The following is a 22,386-nucleotide window of genomic DNA, read 5'->3' on the forward strand; positions in this document are numbered from 1 at the left end:
AATAGAGCATAGCAAACAAGCATTTTGAATAATGTACCCTCTGTGTAATAGAATAGTAAATAGCTTGCCCATCATGTTTCCTTTTTTCAACAATTCTGAATGAGAAACATATAATATTCCATTTTACCTGGCCTCATTATTCTCTAGTTACCATGGTGACAATCACTGGGAGTAAAATTACACTTGCCTGTTGTCTAAAACACTTAGAATCAATTCTTCTCATTTAAAGGTAACCTTGTAAATCTTACCTGTCGTCTAAAACACTAATTATTTCTCCAGATTTAAAGGTAAGCTCATTATCTTCTGCTGCTTCAAAATCATAGAGTGCTTTGACCTTCCTGGGCTCCTTTTTGACAGGTTGCTGGACGGGTGCTACGCTAGCATAAGAACTGGCAGACGGGTAGAGACTGCCAGAACTACTAGCTGATTTCTTGTTCTCTTGGAGAGACAGTTGAATAGCTGGAAATAATAAATAAAGAACAAAAAGGTTGTACTACTTCAGCATTTAAAAGAAAGTTCAATAGTTAGTACCTAATAGTCATGACTAGGCCATTCCAGTTGAAATCCATACACCCCTATGGAATATATGAATTTAACCTTTTACACAGGGGGTGTAAATTTCAAGTCACCCATTCACCTGATTCAGGAGATCCCCCAAGATTGTTGCTAACTGGCACTGGTTTAGGGGTTGGTGTGCTGCTACTGGAGACACTACATCCCTCCCCTAACTCCCCTCCTCCCCACCCCTGAACTACAGGCCTAATGATGATAACACTAACACTATACCTTTGGCTATATCATCCTCTTCTTGTTGTGAAGACACAACATCAGGATTGTTGCTAACTGGCACTGGTTTAGGGGTCAGTGTGCTGTTACTGGAGATACTACATCCCTCCACCCCAACTCCCCTCCTCCCCACCCCTGAACTACATGCCTAATGATGATAACACTATACCTTTGGCTATATCGTCCTCTTCTTGTTGTGAAGACACAACATCAGGGTTGTTGCTAACTGGTGCTGGTTTAGGGGTCGGTGTACTGCTACTGGAGACACTACACCCCTCCCCCAACTCCCCTCCTCCCCACCCCTGAACTACTGTCTGGCCTAATGATGATAACACTAACACTATATACCTTTGGCTATATCGTCCCCTTCTTGTTGTGAAGACACAACATCCGGATTGTTGCTAACTGGCACTGGTTTAGGGGTCAGTGTGCTGCTACAGGAGATACTACATCCCTCCACCCCAACTCCCCTCCTCCCCACCCCTGAACTACAGGCCTAATGATGATAACACTAACACTATACCTTTGGCTATATCGTCCTCTTCTTGTTGTGAAGACACAACATCAGGATTGGTGCTAACTGGTGCTGGTTTAGGGGTCGGCGTGCTGCTACTGGAGAAATCATACCCTTCTTGCTTCAAGCTGGTATACAGCTGAACTAAGAGACTTAGCACAGCGTCTGATTTGAAATCACCCTCTGCCCATTCTTTCACTAGCTGCCGCAGTTTTTCGGATACTTTGGGATGACCCTGGAGTTGAAAATTATAAAAACAAATACAGGGATATATAAAGCATGACTTTATGATCCACACGGATTTCCAGGCACTGTTGTAGCGCTCAAAATACAATAAGCCAAAAAATTAAGGTACCAGTTATGTTCACCCCTGTATATCCTAAACAAAGACAGATCCATCAAAATTAAAACATACAGTCAATACCTGTACTTTTTAGCTCTAATTTAAGACCTTATTTGTTGAAATTGGTTGAAAATTAAAGAAACGGTGATATCAAACCTAAGGAAGAAACAAAATCAAAAGTTGCAATTTTGTGTTTTAATCGATGAAAGCACAACGCTTGTTTTAATGTGCTATCAATTGAAGCATGGTGTTAGTTCTCTTGTTCGAGAACACCTTGTGTACAATAGTACTTGCAATGTAGCAAACTGCAACTTTTATATTGGCATCTTCCTTGGGTTTTTGTATGTAATTTCTTTATTTCTTGATAGATTTCAAACAATGAGGTCTTAAATTCGAGCTAAAAGTCGCAGCTATTGACTGCTTGTTCTGATTATGACATATCTGTCTTTGTTTAGGATATACAGGGGGTGAACATAACTGGTACCTTAATTTTTTGGCTTACTGTAGATGTGGCTAAAGGTCAGTTAATAAAATGTACTTCATTGATCATTTTCAGCCGCATCTTAACGCACCAAAACGCCAAAATAATATTTTGGCATCTCAACGCCAAAATAATCTCTTACCCTTGATATAATAGCCCTTGCTTCTGCACAGAAGTCCCTGGAGCTGACTTCAAGTTGGAATGCTTTGCCGCAGTTATTCACACATGCTGCTAAAAGCTGCAAACAAACAAACAAACAAATGATGAGAATTGCAAACTAAATGGATTACTTCATTACCTGTCGCTCGGATGACATACCGGCGTATCTGCCATTTTTGACGAAATCAGGTAAGTTTCATAATCTATATATTATAAATGCAAGCTCTACATTCTGAAAAACTTTCAAGACAAATTTAACATATCAATATTTATTACGTATGCATCACTATAATTAGGATTGATGTATCTCACTCAATGGGAAAATTGTGTACAACATTCCCCATGTCTTGCACAACATAGTGGAGTATCAGTGACAAACCAACCTAAATCTCCACAGCCTATATTTGAAAGGTCCACAGCCCGTAGAACAGTGCTATTTTGTTTGTTTGTTCATCGCCTGAACAGAAAATGTCACCTTTATTTTGGGCTAAAATAATGTAACACTAACAGGGATGTAAATGGGCAACATATATCCATTTCCTGACAATCCATCTGGCACTTGGTCAGGTGGCCGAGGGCTTGAGTGCAGTATAAATAAATAAATAAAATACATTTCGGAATTTATATAGCGCTTTTTCCAGAGGATTCAAAGTGCTGTAATTTCGCTGCGTGGTGAATCATCACAAGCAGATCGCATCAACTAGGCTAGTTGCAGCCGAACCCGGCGCAAACCTATCCGCACTTAGATTGTAACATCCACCCATTTTCTGCAGCTCCCCAAATTCCATTGGGTGAAGGAAGTTTTTGATAACGAAACAACTAATCACCAATTTTGAAAGCAGGAGGAAACCGGAGATCCCGGAGAAAACCTGCGAGAGCGAGCATGGATCGGGATAAACCAAGTGCACATGAGTCCTTGGGCGCGCCGGGCTTGAACCCGGGACCTCAGTGGTGCAAAGCGAGGAATTACCACTGCGCTAACTCGCCCTCAGTATTGAACATTAACTGATTTAAAGGGGTTTGTCCGAGGAATACGCTGCAGGGTATCACCCCCTCCTAAAAGAGGTTTTTTGGCTCTTTTTATGCAGAATTATCATCATCCAATTCCAGAAATGCAAAAAAAAAATGATATTAATTTTTTTTTTAACATTTCCGGACTATTTTTTATGGCCAAACTTCATGAATTGCGGCAATTTCCGGAAGATTTACATCTCTGATGTAAAATTGAACAATTTTATTAGCTTTGAGTGCAATTGTCATGATAACACAGGGCCAAAATACTACCCGCCGGAATTTCTTATAACTTTGCCCCCTCGGACAACTGACCCTGATATGTCACTGAACATGTACTTGGATCAAAAAAGAATTTTTACATCACACTGGTACAGAACCCTTAATTAGGTTTAGCAAAACTGACAATGTATTATAATTACTGACATGTGATATTGACAAGTATGGTAATATTATATTGAATTGACAATATAATTACTGACATGTGATTTTATTTATTTATAGTCACTGACCATCCTGAATTTGATGTTAGTTGAACGTGATGAAGTTAGAAATGTTGCAAAGGGTTCCATTTACTTTTTAAAAAAATTGTATAGGAATTTTTAGTGAAAACATGATTCTTATGATTTTTTTAGCATTATGTTTACATTGTAAGCAATTGCTGGCTGAAATTTGTATAGCAGGTTGTCCAAATGGGGAGCATTTTGCTCCGCTACACCAGGTAAATCGAACGCTGGCTGTATGTACTTACTCAGAGGATGATTTAAGCACTTCCCAACATTCCACTATGTTACTTGCGGATAGCATAGCTGTGTGAGCGAACATGACACCACTACTCGCCCACTGCATATAGACGTACTGTACGTGCATGGTTTAATTTGAATTTGTACAGTTATATTTACATAAAAAACGCTGTGAAGATGCTAGTCGATTTCACATTTTATGTTATCTACAGAAGGTGTGAATTGTCCTTTAAACACACATCACTTTTGTTCCGAAATCGACCAAGTAATAATGACACACGCACAATTCTAAAACAACATGTTTTGCACAGAGTTCAATGGATTTGAAAAGTAAAGTGGCAGTTGAAACTCTAGTGATAACACTTTTGCAGTGCATGATGGGGCTTCCTTAAATCATCCTCTGGTACTTACTGTAAGGCTTTGCATGGCAACGTGTGGAACAGGACTTTTCATCCTCCTTACTATGGATCGCAGTGCATCTTTTGGGCTACAAAAAGGAAACACAAAAAAAGTATATTAATTTTCAAGGTGCATGGTTTTATATTCTTGTGGAAGATTAAAGGTGGGTGACCCCATCGACAGCCTCATCCCCCACTTTTATTCATCATTACTGAGATTTTGGTATCAGAAAAAAGCTCATATTTTTCTCATTACCCCAGTGAAATTTAACTTACCCCAGTGAAATTTAACGGCCAGATATGTTTCATTTTATGGTGTTAAAACAAAAAGGTAGCAATTTGTGCACTGCTTACCACACCAGAAGTGTATACTGTACTATCCTATAGAGCATTGTTAAACATGTTTTTGCTTCTCATATCAAAACTGCTGCAGCAATGCAGCTCAAAATTTGGAAACCTATTGTTGTGATGGTTATAAATCATGCCTATCTTTAGAAGATAGAATTTCAGAGCAAGTATGTGATCTTCAAATGTAATTGGGCTACCTATAGGGTTAATCCTTTCATTTTGAAGCCCATCAGATGATCAAGATAGTGCTAACTTACGCCATGGGGTCATAGGCGCATTCATTTAGCTTTTGGCACACAAAATTACCACTTAGAGATTGCAGGTTGCTAAAGGGTCATTTGAACCTTTTATTTCTATTGTTTTGGATCCATACTTTCACAAAATCTCGAATTTTTGACCCCTTATTTGAAAACCTAGCGCTATCCCTGAAGCCCATACCATACATGTATGGCTTTACCTATATTTTCCACAACTGGAGTGAGTATTTCAAATGGAAATTACCCAATTGGTTATTATATTTGAAACTCACACTGCCTCTGTGGAAGACTTCAGCTAAATCTTCCACAGGAGGACTGTGCATTTGAAATGGTATAGCCAATGTGTTTCCTACATGTATCTTGCATTAAGGGATCTAAAATGAGCGTTTATTGCGTTTCGACAGTATTTTTTGTGGGACATGAGAGCACCTCAGACCTATCGAATTGCATTCTGAATACAAAGCATGTCTTTCTGATACCAAATAATTTTCATTTTTTTGAAAATCACAATATAATACAAATTTTATGACAAATTATAAAAATTTGATATTTTTCAAATTTTTGATATAACAGTCCTCAAGTAAATTATATAAATCTAATGACATATTCTTAAAGTGTATGTAGCAGGGAGGAAAAGCCGACGGTCAATTGAAAATTTTGACCTTTCATATTGAAGATATGGATTTTTTCCCAAAAGACCAAATTTTTTTGGTGTTTTGGGGAAAAAAATCCATATCTTCAATACGAAAGGTCAAAATTTTCAAGTGATCGTCGGCTTTTCATCCCACCTACATATAAAAGTATAAATCATCAGATTTATAAAGTTTACTTCAAGTACCGGTACTGTTAAATATCAAAATATCAATTTTAATGATTTGCCATAAAATGTGTATTAAATTGCTAATTTTTAAAATTCAAGATTATTTGATATCAGAATGACATTCTTCATATTCAGAATGCAATTCGATATGTCTGATGTGCTCTAATGTCCCAAAATAAATACTGTCCAAACGTTCATACCCCAGCCCTTAAGGCCTACCGTTAAAACATCTTTGAGTTGTATTGCTCCTTCGGTTTTGATATGAGAAGCAAAAACATGACACAGCATTGCCCCATACCCGTACTTTCAGTGGAGTTTTTATTCACAAAACCATCTAAACATATCATAGGCCTTACATTTTTACTGGGGTAATGAGAAAAATATGAGCTTGTTTTCTGATACCAAAAATCTCAAGTTTTGTTGAGGAAAAATGGGGGATGAGGACACATACAGTTCTTTTATAATCAAAGAATTAGGGAACAAACCAATGCAAAAGATCGATGATGTCCTATAAACGTAACTAGTTTCATTTCTCAGTCGACCGGCACTCGACCCCATCCCTCCCTGCCAGAAACGTAATAATAAAATGTTGAAAATTTTGACATAATAATAATAATGACACATTCTTCAGACTGATCTTTTTGTACAAACGTAATCGGACAATTTTTTTCACCCTCCCCCTATGTCATCGATCATTTGGTTTGTTCCCTTAAGACTAGTTCGTGTCTGATGTCATCTGTCAATCAAACTCGGGCGGTTTGTCAGGATAATTTTGTTTCTGAACGCATCGGTAAAACAGAGTGCCTTTTAGGCTGTCAGGGATAATTTTGCACCTTCAAAATATATACAAACTGACTTAAGGGGGTACTACACCCATGGCCAATTTTATGCCTATTTTTGCATTTTTCTCAAAAATTATAGCGCATTGGTGACAAGTAAGATACATATGTATGTATATTATAGGGGCAAGGACTACAACTACTGCACTGAAAATTCAGCAACTCAAGGCAAGTAGTTATTGATTTATTGATCAAATATTGGTTTTCCCTCATTTTTGACTGTAACTCCACAACTGTTGTCTGTGCTGAAATAAAATTTCCAGTGCAATAGTTGTAGTCCTTGCCCCTATAATATACATATCTTACTTGTCCCCAATGCGCTATAATATTTGAGAAAAATGCAAAAATAGGCACAAATTTGGGCAGGGGTGTAGTACCCCCTTAAAAGTTGGGTGTTAATGTTAGTAATAGGAACTTTCTTTCCTGAAGGCACCATGTCAACAATGCCTAGAATTAGAAAGTTGCTTTTTGGGCCAGAGCCAAAAATGGTCATCACTCAACCTAAAATTTAGAAATTGCCACAGGAGTGAATTTCTCCTCTGGTTTAATAGACTACAAACCAAAGATTATGAATCGGCAAAAAAAAAGTAAAATTTGCCCGTCAATTTCGGACTGCAAGCAATTATATATGTATGTAGCGCCCTCTTGGTGTGGCGGGACGGAATTGCTAAATTTGATGTTACTACATATTTAAAAAAGATAGGATTTTTTTGTTTATGGTATTATAAAGGTCTTCTGTATAGACAATTTCAGCACTAAAAAAAATGTCAGTGGACTTTGCAAAAATAAAGAAATAAATTAAAATATGTGTAAAATTCCGTCCCGCCACATTTTGAGGTGATTTTTTTACGTTTCGGAAGGACGAAAAAAAAAAAAAATTTAGTCAAAACTTTCCAAAATATCAACTATTATGGTAATAAACATTCCTGAGTACACAAAAATTGAATTCATCAACTTTGCTAGACTCGGAGCCATTTTAACTTCTTTTTTTTTCGGCCTTTCGTGGTAGGATGCCAGCAATAAGGCTATTTTCAGGGTCTGTGGTGTAAAACATGGCCCTGCCACATTTTGAGATGATTTTTTTAAGTTCAGGAAGGGATGAAAATTTTCTTTCTCAGTTTATATTTTGCAATAATTTTTCATTGGAAGTGAAAGAAAAGACAATTTTGTCAGTTTTAAAGTGAATCAATTGCTTTTTTTCTTGATTTTGACATGGTGGACAAAATTCCGTCCCGCCACATTCCGTCCCGCCACAATGACATGATTTTTAAAAATTAATGAGCGTACTATAAATAGGGGGGTGAATTTTATAATTCCTTCCATAACAAAAGAAGGATAGTTGAAGTTAATACCAATGTTAGAAGCAAATGTTTTATCCCAGTACTTTTGATAAAAATTCAACAAATGTACTGTGTTCACAAATACATGAAGTTTATCATTCCGTCCCGCCACATTGATGAATTTGTGTTACCATGGCAACATGTTGATTCTTTGGACTATTTTTCTTGCGTGTGAATGTAGTCTGTAACTTACTTGTTTATATTAAGAACATGAAGAATCCATAAAATAAACAGGCACAGAGCTACAATTTAAAAGGCCTATCAAAATTCCGTCCCGCCACAAACGGGAATTTTGGCTCTGGCCCTTTTGCCTTGTAAAAGTACCGTATTTTTTTGCCATTTTCTGCGATTCCTTTTCTCTGATCAGCACCAGATGGCTCAACCTTACTTTTATGCCCCTACAAACCAAGCAAGGGTCATGGGAAGTTTGATTGACAGTGACGTCAGATGCAAACTAGTCTTTTTAATTCTGTCTCAGATAATAGAGGTCAAAAATTCGGCCAGTACCGTAGTGATTGTTTCAGGTACAGTACAAACCTTGTGACGTAACAGAGGTGTTGGCAAGTTTCCTAAAATCTGAACTAACCCTTGGTCAAATGTAAGGACCGTCGATGTTAGGATTTTTTAAAATCGATATATTGGTCACTCATTATCGATAATAATCGATAAATCGATTTTCCTCCCAATTTTAGTGACCTGAAAATTCAAGTCACTAAGCTTCAAAAGTTTGAATACTTGCGAATTGCGCTGCCAGCGGAAAAGTCGGTGTCAAATCATTCGTGAAAAGATGTTTAAGTATGGGCTTAAAATCATCAACATCACTCGGTCTCATTGATTCTAGAAGTTTTACATTTCAAAATACGTCTGTACTGACATAATTGCGGCGGTTAACACACTGCTTACGCCCAATTTTTGGATTTTTTTTTTCATTATCGGCAACTCCAATATATCGATTTTCTTCCGAAAGTGATATCGGCGATATTGATATTATTGGATAGCCGATTTTTTGATTATTATCGATTCATCGACGGACCTTAGTCAAATGGTCAAGCACTTGTGCACAGCATCAAACATTTATTGTAGCTTGCCCGGGGCATAGGCCACGGGTATCACCCTCCCACCCTGTTTTTGCTTTTTGCTCTTATGACCAAATTATCATCATCCAATTCCAGAAATGTAAAAAGAAAGTTTTGTATTAATTTCCATCTACATGTACATTTTGCATCTCTGCAGGCAGGCCTGTATACTCACGCATTTGGGTTTGCATTGACCCGGTCACATATGTCCATGATAAGGCCCCAATCCTCTGTAGTATTCGCTTCACTTGTAACTTTGTCTGTACGTTTAGAGGAAAAGAAGAAAATTGTTACGTGTACATTCCATAATTGAGTATTTCATCAGAGAATTTGTCAATCATCATTGGCATTTTGATTGTAAATCATATCATATGGGTATGGGGCATTTCCATTCCAAACATGCAAAACATGAATTGATGAAATTGAAAATGAAATGTCATGAATGTTTTAAAATATTGCATTTCGTGATCCACAGCCTCATCCCCCAGGGATTGAGTTTTAAGGCGTGCGAGTGCGATTCGCACGCGCCGCACGCCTGAAAATACGCCGAGAGGTGCGATTTTTCGCACACCTAAAAAAAAAAAAACATTTTAATTTTTTTTAAAAAACTTTACAAAAAGATTTTAAAAAATTATAAATTCATGTTCAAAATAGGCAAATTTATAATTGATGTTCACATTACAACCTATTTATGAAGTAAAGAAGCATACAAAACAAATGCATTTTAAAATCATTCATAGATTATTATGTGAACATAATTTACAAATTTGCCTATTTTTAAAAACAAGAATTTATAATTTTTAAAATCTTTATAATTTTTTTTTTAAATTAAAAAAAATTCAGGGACATTCTAAAGTTCCAGGGACATTCTAAATCCAAAAAAAAAAACTAATTAAAAAAAAAAAAAATACAAATGACACTAGCAATAAGTCCAAAGTCCAGGGACATCTATGCAGTATACACCATTCATTACCCCAGAGCTTTTACCATGGCCATTTAAAAAAGTACATGTATGTTGTCACAATTGCTAAGTTTTAGCTGAAAATGAAATCATAGTCATACACCAGTTTTGAAAAAAGCACACCTTGGTTTATTTAGGTGTGCGATTTGCAGCACACCTAAAAGCACACCTCGGGTTATCCAGGCGTGCGATTTACAGCACACCTGTCACATTGCAAAACTCAATGCCTGATCCCCCCACTGGCTACATAATGTTTATGTACAAAATATTTCTTGCAGATTAATTCGTTTAGAAAAGATATCGTGAAATTTGAATTTCGTTCTGGTGCACCAGAACGAAATTACAATGCATTGTCTATGGAGCAGTGTAATACACATAATCATGCAAGCAACAACAATTCCCGTTCGTATGACGAATGCTGACATGCTGTACAATGCCCAGCCCGTATGAACGGAAAATATTTGGGTTTTTTTCGTACCATTTCAGAAAAAAGGAAACAAAATATATTTCCCCTTGCAATATGTACATTTCAAATGAATATAAAAAGTTTGGGTTAAAAATGGAGAAGAAAAAAATCTTCCGATACCGGGTTTTGAACCGGGTACCTCTCGGGTAACGCACAATGCGCTAACTAATTGAGCTATTCAGCCCACTACGCCCATCGTGGAATTGTTATTTATGGCGCACCGTCTCCTCAGCAGTTAGTGTGGTTCGCTTTTTTCACAGAATGTGTATGACGCGAAACCAAAGTAGCTGTTGAGGAGACTGATGATTCGCAATTAATTCCCTGCCCAGAAATCCGAAGTAATTTTTATTATTTACACTGGTAGCCTGTAAAAAACGCTGTGGTTATGATTTCTCCGGAAATACATCGACTTGGAGCGTCAAATTTCAGGATAGTAATGAGAAAAATAGTATCTATTAGGCGCGAGATATTCGATTCCGAGTTTATTGTCCCCCGCCCGCGTCACTTTTTGGAAACCAAAAACACCAGCGTCAAATTTTCAAAAATGCCAAAATAATTCATTATTTTCAAAGTATCGGTGTTTTCACCAGTTTTAGCAATTGGAAACATATATTTTTGTTTGTAAAACATATAAATTCATAACTTGGAAGCAAAACCAGGCTCTTTTCTAACTTTTCTAGTCCCTACCCATATAAAAACCTGTTTATAAATAACATGTATGAGTGTGGCTTTAAATCAACACGCATTTTAGGTCAATAATGAAATCTGATGAAATAATGAAAAATGAAAAAGTCACCTCACCAACCCGGGAAAAAACGGGGCGATAAACTCGGAATTGACTATCATGGGCCTTACGTGATACGGTCTGATACCCAAACCTCATCAACAATGAAAAAAATCGGGGGATGATGCTGTCGATCGGGTTACAGACCTTTTACACAAACGAACTTCCCCCATTCACGCTGTACAAAGTTAGAAATAAAAGATCCAGTTAGCACGCCAGGCACCACTAAGCATGCAAAGTGCATAGCATCTGACTTTTGGTGATCGCCGTTGTCTTTTTTTACTCATTAAATATTCATGAACCCAACACGTCCCGAACACATGGTCTTATTCGGCCGATCAGAACCGTTGCAATTGACCCGGCATGGTTTTATGAATGAATTTATGACCTTACAGGGCTCAGAGATATGCATATATGGCCACTTTTTTTGAACTGGTAGATTTTTGCGTGACATGAAAAGTTCACTTTTTCTGTTCCGAGAAATACGCCAATTTTCATTTGAAACTAATTATTTCAGTGGTTGTGTATGCTACTACAGGAAAAGTATACATATTCTGCAAGGAAATTTCACAAGGAATCCAAAAATGACATTGTTTTTTATGGGGGGCTAATGGTTAGGGAGATATGAAAATTTTTCTGAATTTTGTGTGATTTTTTGTTGTTGATCTTATACTCCACATCAAAAAGAACATTATATTTGAGCTCTATAGAGCTAGAGCTATCAGAAAATGTGTACTTTTACTATGCTACCTGTTATAGATTTTCCATGGCGCGAACATTTTGTTGGAACGCATAAAAATGTACAAATTTTTTTCAAACTCTTAATGATATTGATAATGCATGTACAAATAATTACAATTTATGTTACACAATTTTGCACAAAAACACATGTACAATGTTTTCTAACTGATTGATAAAGGAAAATTTAACAATCTTTTTGTAATAATGGGGCAGTTTAAAGAGAGAATCTAGTACCGGTATGTTACACGGAAATGGAACACATGATCTCGCATTCATCTACGGACTTCAGAAGGTACAACTCTGGTGAATTTCCTCTGTCTTGTAAATCCACACCTACATAAAGAACACTTTCCTTGGGCACTATGGTTTCTTATAAAAGCAATCTTCTCTGGTGGTTTTAGTATACATTTGTAGAGCCAATAGCCTTCAATAACTTTTGCACCGGGAAATTAGGTGTGTCCATATTCTGAAACATGGATAGTTTCAGTTAGTTTGATGAGTGATGACACCATCAGATGTATGAAAGAGAAAATATTCTCTGTTACTATCTGATGATGGCTTTAGTGCTACAACACAGTCTTTCTAAATTAAGTTTGTAAGCGAATCATTGTCTCTTTATCAATTCCTCAGAAATGCCCATATGTGACCCCTCAGCACAACTGAGCCCGGACGTCGCCAGTGCCACTATTGAGATATGATCCATCGAGCTTAACAATAAACAATAGGAAACAAAGGATTTATTGACTGTTTTATTGATTTTCACTACTTAAATGTCAAGTACTATAGACATGATATAGGGGAGATTGGGGTTAGTTGAAACATTTTTCAAAATCATCTTTTTAACGCAAACCGATTACTTTCAAGAAACACTAACCATATCAATATAAACATATACATACATGCTACAAATACAGCCTTAAACTTTATTGGACCTGCTTATGATTATTCATATAATCCAATTTGAAAATTTGAAAAAAAGTGTTTCAACTAACCCCACCCCTGGGGTAAGCTGAAACATAGAGTGGCGGTAGCTGAAACACGGCTAGTAAAAATTTCAAAATAATTATTATTGTGTTGTTAGGGTTATACTTCCCTTGAAGGCACCCTTTAACATACAATCAGTGTGAAAAAATGAATAAATAAATATGTGGGAGTGCGGGTCAATACTTTGGACACAAGGTGACGAGTGTCACCATGGACCAAAATATGAGAAGCCTAAAATATTATAAAATGTACTTTCTGTGTGCACTTTTTGCTTGTATTATTGCTTTTTTTAAACCATATTAAAAAGCAATATTGAAGAAATGGTAAACATGTTACAAATTTTTAAAAAGTCAAATTTTTAACCATATTTTTCTATGCGATTTTCACGTGTCAACTAACCCCACCTCAAAAGTTTCAACTAACCCCGATGCCTATTTTTACATTTCAAAGTTCATTACACAAAATAAGAAATACAATAAAACTTTTATTTAACATTATTCTGGGACTTACTACTTGTGCTTATGATACTCAAAAAATAATCCCCTGAATCTTCAAACAACATGGAGATAACGCATCTTTTCTGAGGGGTATAAAAATTAGTCAGTAAGTCAAAAAACAGATATTCCTTTCCCAAGCCAACACTGGTGGGGCATCAGTGCTGTTGCTAATTTGGTGGATGACCCTTACTAATACCTACAATGTATTACTAGGTGCCAGTATTTTACCAAATTAATTTTTTGTGTCAGAAAAAAATACAATGTTTCAACTTACCCAGCGTTCCAACTAACCCCAATCTCCCCTACATCATTTTAAAGCTAATTTCAAGCAGAATATTTTGGTTGAATATCTCAAAAATGATAATTGGCGACTTCAGGGCTCAGTTGTGCTGAGGGGTCACATATTGTCATCATCAAATTCTTCAGTATCTGTTCCAAATATGATGGAACAAAAGGGTTCCACATAGCCTGTGATGGTGGCATTCAGTGGCGTAACTAGGGTCGGTAGCGCCCGGGGCAAGAAACTAAATTGGCGCCCCTACCACCCCCCCCCCAGAATTCCAGTTAATTCTTGAAAGAATTTTTGGACAAATAAGGCCTACCACTAATTAATTTTGGTTACTAGAAGTTGAATATCGGTCTTAAAATGTTCTTTCAATTGATTTTGTGTTGAAATGCGCGCGAAAATTTTGACTTTCGTCACTTGGAGGCGCAGAATCGATGCTGGCCCTGGCTGAATTGGTCAATTTGGCGCCCCCTACCGGTGGCGCCCGGGGCATGTTGCCCCCCCCCCCCTGCCCCCCCCCTAGTTACGCCACTGGTGGCATTATTGATCTTACATATGGTAAACTAGGCCTAGGTCAGTGTCACATTCACTCTGTTGTGCATGATTTTTGCCAAAATAATTACCAGTGTGTTCAGTTCAGATTTGATTTTTTATTGCAAATTTTGCTCAGCACTTTTGTCCTTCTTTTTCTTCGCATTTAAGGCTCCAGCCCAAACAATTCTAAAACTTAATTGCTTTTAACTTACTCTACTATAGGGACAAGCAAAAGTATTTTTCAATTGCACTTATAATAATAAAAAGTATTAATTAATAATTTCACCAACTAGAATACATACGACATGATTTTACCAATTTTGCGGTATGAACATTTTGCCTTTCTGCAAGGCAACAGTCGTAATTCTGCTCCAGGGCTCCATCAACTTCCAACCTCTAAACTTTAATAAACTGATTATAGGCCTAAATTATACAGTTATCTTTAATAATGCACATGCCAATGATGAAATGAAAGTTAAATTAGCTGAGTTAAATCATTTCAGGTAGGTAACAAGCTATTGGTAAATTAGCAGAATCCCATTCTAAATTTCGACGTGTGGGAGCCACCGTGTGGGAGCCACGGCTCCACCCTGTCATTTTTTTACTTTAACAGTCCTAACTTTGAAAGTTTACATGGTATGTGCAAACCTATGGTACCATTTTAAAGAGCTCATCAATAGCTTTAATTTGATATGTATTTTACCTATATAGGGTATCATGATGTGAACTAAAATTGGCAAGAACGTATAAAAATCTCGCGCCAATGTCACGGCTCCAGGCTATCAGTGTACCAGTTCAAAACACATGGCCATATATATATTCATTGATTTTGTAATATTCAAGATGGCTGCTCGGGGCTGGCGAAAACAGAATGAAAATCAATGGTTCTGTTCGGATAATAATCATAATATTGCCGTTTGAAAATTGACTTTTTTCTGGCGTCAAACGAGCAAAAATTTTGATGACTGAAGATACTCAAATTTCATTTATCTGTAATTTTGGTTATAATTTTTGTTGGGCATGGTATATTTTTTCTGCCTTTGCTTGCTGGAAGCTTAAAATGTACAAGTGGTCATGATGGATTTTACAGCGGAGGATTGAGTTTTTCAACGGAGACGGACAATATGCACGAGGTGTTTTTTACCAAATTTTACAAAAATTTCACCGATCTTACGCACACGATTCGTCTGGATCTGGATCTGGATTGATAATCAGCACCGCCTCCTCTGGAGGATCAAGGGGGTTAGGGTCAGCTGTTTAGATACGCTGGATTAAATGTTCTTTAAGCCTTTCTTTAAAGGATGGTGTAGAGGGTGCCTCGATGACCGAGGGGGGCAGGGCATTCCAGTCAACAATTGTTTTGGGAAAATAAGAGTTCTTATACTTCAGTTCTTGAGTTGAGATGTTTATATCTTGCAGAATGTAAGCGAGTGCTCTTAGTTGGAATCAGCCGTTTATCCGCAGCAGTTACGTGTAGATCACCCTTTCTGATTTTATGAAAATTGGTGAGTCTACATGTAGCAGCTTCTCTTCTGTTTTGAAGAGATTGCCATTCTAGTTCTTGTTACGCTGCTGTATCTGCTATAGTTACTACAAACAAAACGGGCTGCAGAGCGCTGTACTTTTTCAAGTTTTGTAATAATTTTCGGTGTGTGCGGATCCCAGATGGATGCTGCATATTCTAAAGTACATGCTAGGATTTTTGTTTCCGTGCTGCGTAGAGGTTTCTCTTCACCAGACCCATGACAGAGACGGAGTTAGCTTTCTTGACAGTATTGTCAATGTGGAGGTTCCACGACATTGTGCGAGAAATCTCAACACCAAGGTATGGGTTTGAGTTGGACCCCATTGGAAATAAGTTTACACATTTGCAGCTAGACTTTAATTTATGGGTTATCCTGGCATTTCGGCTTTTTGGTGTCTTTGCTTGTATCCATGTATTTCATATGCTAAATTTGTGATAATTTGTGATTGATTATATTTATTGTTCTTGTCGATTTTGCCGAATAAATATGAATGAATGAATGAGTCGACTGATTTGAGTTTTTGCCCGGCCACATATTAAAAAATAGTAAAAACTTGTGGTGTGCGCCTAGAACTAGTCATTCTAATCACAGTACATTTTGTAGGGTTAAATTGCATTAACCATTTTTGCTGCCGTCAGTTTTGTGCACGTGATGTTATGCAGTGGGTGCGTGGGGCAGTGCTAGGAAATTTGCATAATTTTAACTTGGAAAGAAGTTTGATTGTGCTTTAAATGGCAAATGCAATGAAAAAAAAATGTTAAAAAGATTATAAAGTTAATAATTATAATAAAGCTAGCCATTAAAAGCAACTGATTACTATATAAAAAGTATATTGTTCAATCTCTTTGTAATATGTTTGTTTTAAATAGTATCACACTGCTGATTTTAATAGTATTACTCATAATCAGCTGGTGACACAGCACATACATGTAACAGTCATGACAGTGCAGTGCAGTGCAGTGGCAACAATCATGACAATCGAAGTGAATTAAAATAGATTTTGTCTTGCTGCATTTCCGTCCTTTCCAGCCCTGTATCATCACCAAATAAATTCAGTATGTTGAACATATTATAAAGAATATACTAAACTTACCAACATCTTGATCAAACGGCGAAGAAGTCCCAAAAAGACCCATTTTGGATACGTATTTTGTTCAATACAACACCGAATCAAGACAGTCTTCCGTATATTTTTCTTGTTAATTGATCTGCGCAAGCGTATTGACCGTAAATGACCCAATCGATGACGTCATGGTCATGCTGAAGGCAGCAATGTGTTTATTTTCAGCTCTGCGATCATCAAAATTTGGAAGTTACAAAATCTGAGAAACATTTCTAATAAACAGAAAATGGAGGAAGGAAAAGGCGATGCTGCATCTGAGCAGACGTACAAACCACAACAATTCGATGGAGATGCTGAACATGACCCTAGTATTTTGAGTAAGGAACATAAAACCATAAAACATGTCAAACTAAAATGAAACTTTTAAGCTTACTCACACGTACCACTACTGATATCTGATCGTGCATTAGGGTAGGGCGCATCAGATGCCCCTCATGTCAATGGATTTATCTGTCCCTAGTCTTAAAATGTTCCTATTGTCACAAAACTAACATGTGCCAAGTTTGAATTAATTCGGAGGTCGTCCTGAGGGGCCACCGAGAGCCTAAAGTTACAATGTGTGTTCCTATGTAGTAAAGTTCGTTGACCCCGGTACAATTCCAATTAGAAGCCGATCGAACAATTTAAAGTAGCTGCCATATCAAAACCGTTTGGATTTAGAAGCTCAAATCTTGGGAGCTAAGCGTATTGATAATCATCTTTGAATCTGTGATGAAAATCCATCTCCAAAGAAATGACTGTGTGTGTTTTATTGTCAAAAGCGCCCCCACAGTCCATATTCTTGGGAAAATCTATAATTTCTGTCTTAACCAAGTGCTATAATACTTTATTTCACACTGAAAGTTGTTAATATGTATTATATATTGATCTAAAGTTCAGAAAATCTGCTTTGTAAAAGTGTAATGACAACCAGGACATCAACATTTGGTCATGTTTGTTATACTGGGACCCTAAAAAAGGTGGTGCTGTCACATTTTGCTAAATCATTTTGTCTACTTATTCCTATTTTTGTGCTCAAATTCATCATGAACAAATGGTTTTGGTCTTATTTTGAAGATAAATTATTAATCTAATGAATTAATAACAAATACAATTAAACAAATGTATTAATTAATTACAACAGCTTAATTAAGTTAATTAGTCAGGGGTGGTGCCGGAAGCGGAGGAGCTCTGTGTAATTCCAATGGGAAGTTGAAGTTCATTAATAAAATGTATGCATTTTGTTGCCTAGTAGTTCTAGTAAAAATGCATTTGCATATTAATGTAATCTTATTTTTTAATTTTCTTTAGCTATAATTGCCTAGTTAATCTTAATAAACTTAGTAATTAAGGATTTAACAAGCTTTTAATTGATGCAGTGGAATGTGGGTCATAAAATACAATGGGCTTTAATTCTGCATGCATGCATATGAAATAAATTTCAATATTGTTTTATCTTCGAAATATAAAATAAATCTTCTCAAAAGAGATTATTACAGTCAAAGGATTTAATCTGATGACATATTGATCTCTGGTTATTGTTTTATAGTTTATTGATGTAAGCTAATTGTGCATGTATATGCCTACATGTACATGTACCTTTGTTACTAATTATTCACTGTATATTGATTTTTGGAACACCCTATATAGGAATTGGATATTTAAATTTGATATTATAGCAATTCTGTAAACTAATTTGAATATATTTTCCAAATTTAATGGCACTTAACGGAAATTTTACATTAATTAAACAATTTAATTTACAACTTTTTTTCACACCCTGTATAACACAATGGGCTTAACAAATATAGTGCAAACTATATATTTAATGAAAGGACTAACTGTGTACATTCCAAATATCAAGTTCATTTTCCAATTTAATATACTATGTAGAAATATTGGAGTGGTAAAGAAATTTAATTTTTTCGGTATTTTTCAATGGAATCACCCTGTATATTTTTTGGTACACCCTGTATATCCACTCAAACTTTACAGATTTGCAATCTTGACAATATATGCTTTCTAAAAATGTATACTTTTACTAGTTCGGGTGAAAACTTTTTGATATATAATCAGAAATACAAAAAAGGAGTTGATTTTTGACAAATTGCAAGATGTGACACAATTGGGTCCCACCTCAAAAAACATGACCATTTGTAAAATTTGAGGTAAAAATTACCACAAAATGCCTATTTCACTGACATTTTGTATCGAGGGCGCTTGTGCCAATTCCACACATGCTCATTTTGTTTGTGATTAATTTTATCACCGATTCAAGATGATTATCAGTACTATAGGCGCAAAAGATTTGAGCTTCTAAGTCCTAACGGTTTTGATATGGCAGCTACTTTAAATTGTTCGATCGGCTTCTAATTGGAATTGTACAGGGGTCAACGAACTTTACTACATAGGAACACACATTGTAACTTTAGGCTCTCGGTGGCCCCCAGGACGACCTCCGAATTAATTCAAACTTGGCACATGTTAGTTTTGTGACAATAGGAACATTTTAAGACTAGGGACAGATGAATCCATTGACATGAGGGGCATCTGATGCACCCTATCGTGCATATCACATGCGTATTCAGTGACATGTGTAAAGTATTATTCAGATTTCCTTTTACAAATTAACCATCGCGTATACGTGCGCGACGTCAAGCGTGTGCATTGGACCATGTGCAAAATAATACGCGCTGGACGGCTAGCAGTAGTACGCTTAATTTGTAAAAGGAAATCTGAATAATACTTTATCCATGACAAGTTAGGGGTAGTGCAATAATTATTTATGTGTACCCCAGGGTGGTGAATTATAGGGGGGCAAAGATTTTTGGCAGGCTAAAAGGGGGGCAAGCATTTTTTGGCAGGTCGAAAGCTGGGGGTCAAGCAATGTTTGGCAGGTTGACAGGGGGGAAGCGGGCAGCCTTATTTTAGGTATGTCAGGCAAACCTATATCTGGTTCCATACAGCAATACGCAAGTAACGCAACTATGCTGTCTGGTAAGCTGGTACGAATAATTCCGCCTGAATTGAGACGTCGGAGCAGGTCAAACACAGAGGACCAGCCTACATCCCGTATCCTATCACTCAAACAAGCAAATCTCTTCACGAATTCACTCACCTTGTGATCCTATCATCAGTTGAAACAAACATCTAAGTTTCCAAAAACAACTTTGTCATTCCTCAAAACTACAAGTACCGGTAAAAAATTGAAATCCTACTATTACCCGTTATTGAAAATTTTGTTTGATTTATGTCAACCAAAAGAACGCACGAGTCGAGTTCAGTTGACCAAAATGGTATCTCCTGCCTCCTGGTTAGTCTCCTACACAGCCAGTTTGCGTCACACCATGAACTCACATATTTTCAAGCAAATTTGCCAATAATATGTGATCAAAAGCGATCGGAATGTTACAAAAGTACAGATCGCATTCAGCTTACATGTACTTCATATGAGATGATCTTTGGAAAAATACAGCATAATTTGTCATGGTGCTTGTGGAATGCCATGTAGTGAAATACTAAAACGTTGCGGCAATTCATGATTGACTACTAAAAATCGGTGTGTCGTCGTATCCTCCACTGTCAGTTTCTGATCCACTCATCCCTGATCCTCACAAAAGCTTTGTGTTGATTACGGCAAAGTGCAAAAAAAGTACCGGTACAATGAAATAATGAGTGGGGCAGGTTCCGGGGCGGGTTTCTTCTTTGTCGTACGTAACAGTATTGTTCTCCAAAAAACCTGGTTGCTCTACCTATGGCGCTCAGCTCTAGCTCAGGCTCAGAAATCCGACGCGAATCCGCTAATCGATTCGCCTAAAGATTCTCGTAAAATATGAATTCGCGTGAAAAAATCCTGATCTTACGTACTGACTGTCGACATTTTTATTTTTATTTTTTAACTAACTTTTTGAGAAATGATGCCCAGATAAATTAAACTAACGTCAATACTTTAATTATTAAAGTCTTGGGGATAAAATACCTCACTGGTCAATTCATTTCAAACCCCGATCTTGTTGACATTTTTATCATGGTTTATGAATATTAATTTTGACCTCTTCATGTCATGACGTGTCGTTTCAAAGGTCAATATACTGAGCCAACTTGATCCAATGGCATTTACCGTTAGACAAAGTTTTTTTTTATTTAACCGTTTCGCTGATTGCAGGGGTGTGAAATTTCAGCTTTTTCTATTGCTAACATTTACGCGTTTTCTTTTATTTTCAGCCCATTGACGTTTTTACCCTGCTTTTACGCTGTTTTTCAGCTTTTTTTAGTAATTCTCAGCTTTTTTGGTCTGAGGCCTCTCACACCCCTGTGATTGGCTGTTCGGACGAGACTGGGCCACCTTGAGCCAATGGCATTTACCGTTAGATGAAGTCTTTGTACATGTATTGTACTCCAAGCTATGTGCTTATCATTGGGAATGACCACCTAAAGGAGACAAAGAATGTCAAGGTCATTTTGGGGTCATTCGTATCATCCAGGGTCAAATTGTCTGTGATTGTCGCAGGTTCATGAAATTTGGTGGGAACAACCTATACCAGGGGTAGCGCTAACTTGCGCCATGGGGTCATAGGCGCATTCTTTTAGCTTTTGGCGCACAAAATTACCAATTAGTGGTTGCTAAAGGGTCATTTGCACCCTTTATTTCTATTGTTTGGGTCCATAGTTTCATAAAAGTTCAAATTTTTGACCCCTTGTTTAAAAACCTAACGCTACCCTTGCAACCTAGTCCAATGAATAGGACATTGATTCCTTTGCCCAACTATACTCTGCTCACACTATATGATCACTATCTCAATTGGTGCAAGAAAGATAAATTTAAAATCTTTCTTGAGCGATCGGAGTCCAAGTATAGTTGGTACAGGTAACTAGAAAAAAAACAGGTCCTACTTGGACTGGGAACAACCACCAAAGCCACACAAAAATGTCAAGGTCATTTTGGGGTCACCTGTGGTCAAAGCGCCATAGATTCTTGCATGTTAATGAAATTTTGTAGGATGATTAAAAAGCTGCTGCTAACGAAACCACAGTCAACACAAAAGCAGGCGGTCACGAAAGCAGGCGGTCGCGAAAGCAGGGGATATAGGGCTATTTCATTATAAATGACAACTTTGAGTCCCAAAAGGGGTCAAAATTCAAACTCATTTATTTCATGCAAATTCATTATCATTTCAAAGTTCAGATGGTGTGTCAATAATTCTCAAAATATTAGAGCGTCAAACCCTCAGGAACCATTAAAAAATTAAATTGAATTTTTGCTGTGTAAAACATAGCTGCCGTCTGAGGGGACATTTTTTAAACAATTTAATACACAACTTTGAAAGAGTATATGTAACCAACATTGGGTTCATACTTATTCATATTTAGTCTGTAATAATTGTTGTATG

At 36.9% G+C, this 22,386-nt stretch overlaps 2 protein-coding genes across 2 annotated transcripts in view; one reads left to right on the plus strand and one right to left on the minus strand.

The window, feature by feature from the left end:
• Positions 1 to 17,096, minus strand: part of LOC140143925 (signal transducing adapter molecule 1-like) — a 34,046-nt gene extending 16,950 nt beyond the window's left edge. The window contains exons 1-6 of the mRNA XM_072165767.1: positions 16,988 to 17,096; positions 9,291 to 9,375; positions 4,449 to 4,524; positions 2,267 to 2,362; positions 1,310 to 1,535; positions 249 to 459 (exon numbers count right to left, since the gene is read on the minus strand). Of these exons, the coding sequence (XP_072021868.1) occupies positions 249 to 459; positions 1,310 to 1,535; positions 2,267 to 2,362; positions 4,449 to 4,524; positions 9,291 to 9,375; positions 16,988 to 17,030 (737 nt within the window). The 5' untranslated portion in view covers positions 17,031 to 17,096. The remainder of the gene's footprint in view (positions 1 to 248; positions 460 to 1,309; positions 1,536 to 2,266; positions 2,363 to 4,448; positions 4,525 to 9,290; positions 9,376 to 16,987) is intronic.
• A 45-nt stretch (positions 17,097 to 17,141) lies between these two features.
• Positions 17,142 to 22,386, plus strand: part of LOC140143919 (COX assembly mitochondrial protein homolog) — a 35,551-nt gene continuing 30,306 nt past the window's right edge. Inside the window, exon 1 of the mRNA XM_072165757.1 lies at positions 17,142 to 17,334. Within this exon, the coding sequence (XP_072021858.1) occupies positions 17,244 to 17,334 (91 nt within the window). The 5' untranslated portion in view covers positions 17,142 to 17,243. The remainder of the gene's footprint in view (positions 17,335 to 22,386) is intronic.

This window comes from Amphiura filiformis, unplaced genomic scaffold (genome assembly GCF_039555335.1).
Source record: "Amphiura filiformis unplaced genomic scaffold, Afil_fr2py scaffold_32, whole genome shotgun sequence".
NCBI classification, from domain to species: Eukaryota; Metazoa; Echinodermata; class Ophiuroidea; order Amphilepidida; family Amphiuridae; genus Amphiura; species Amphiura filiformis.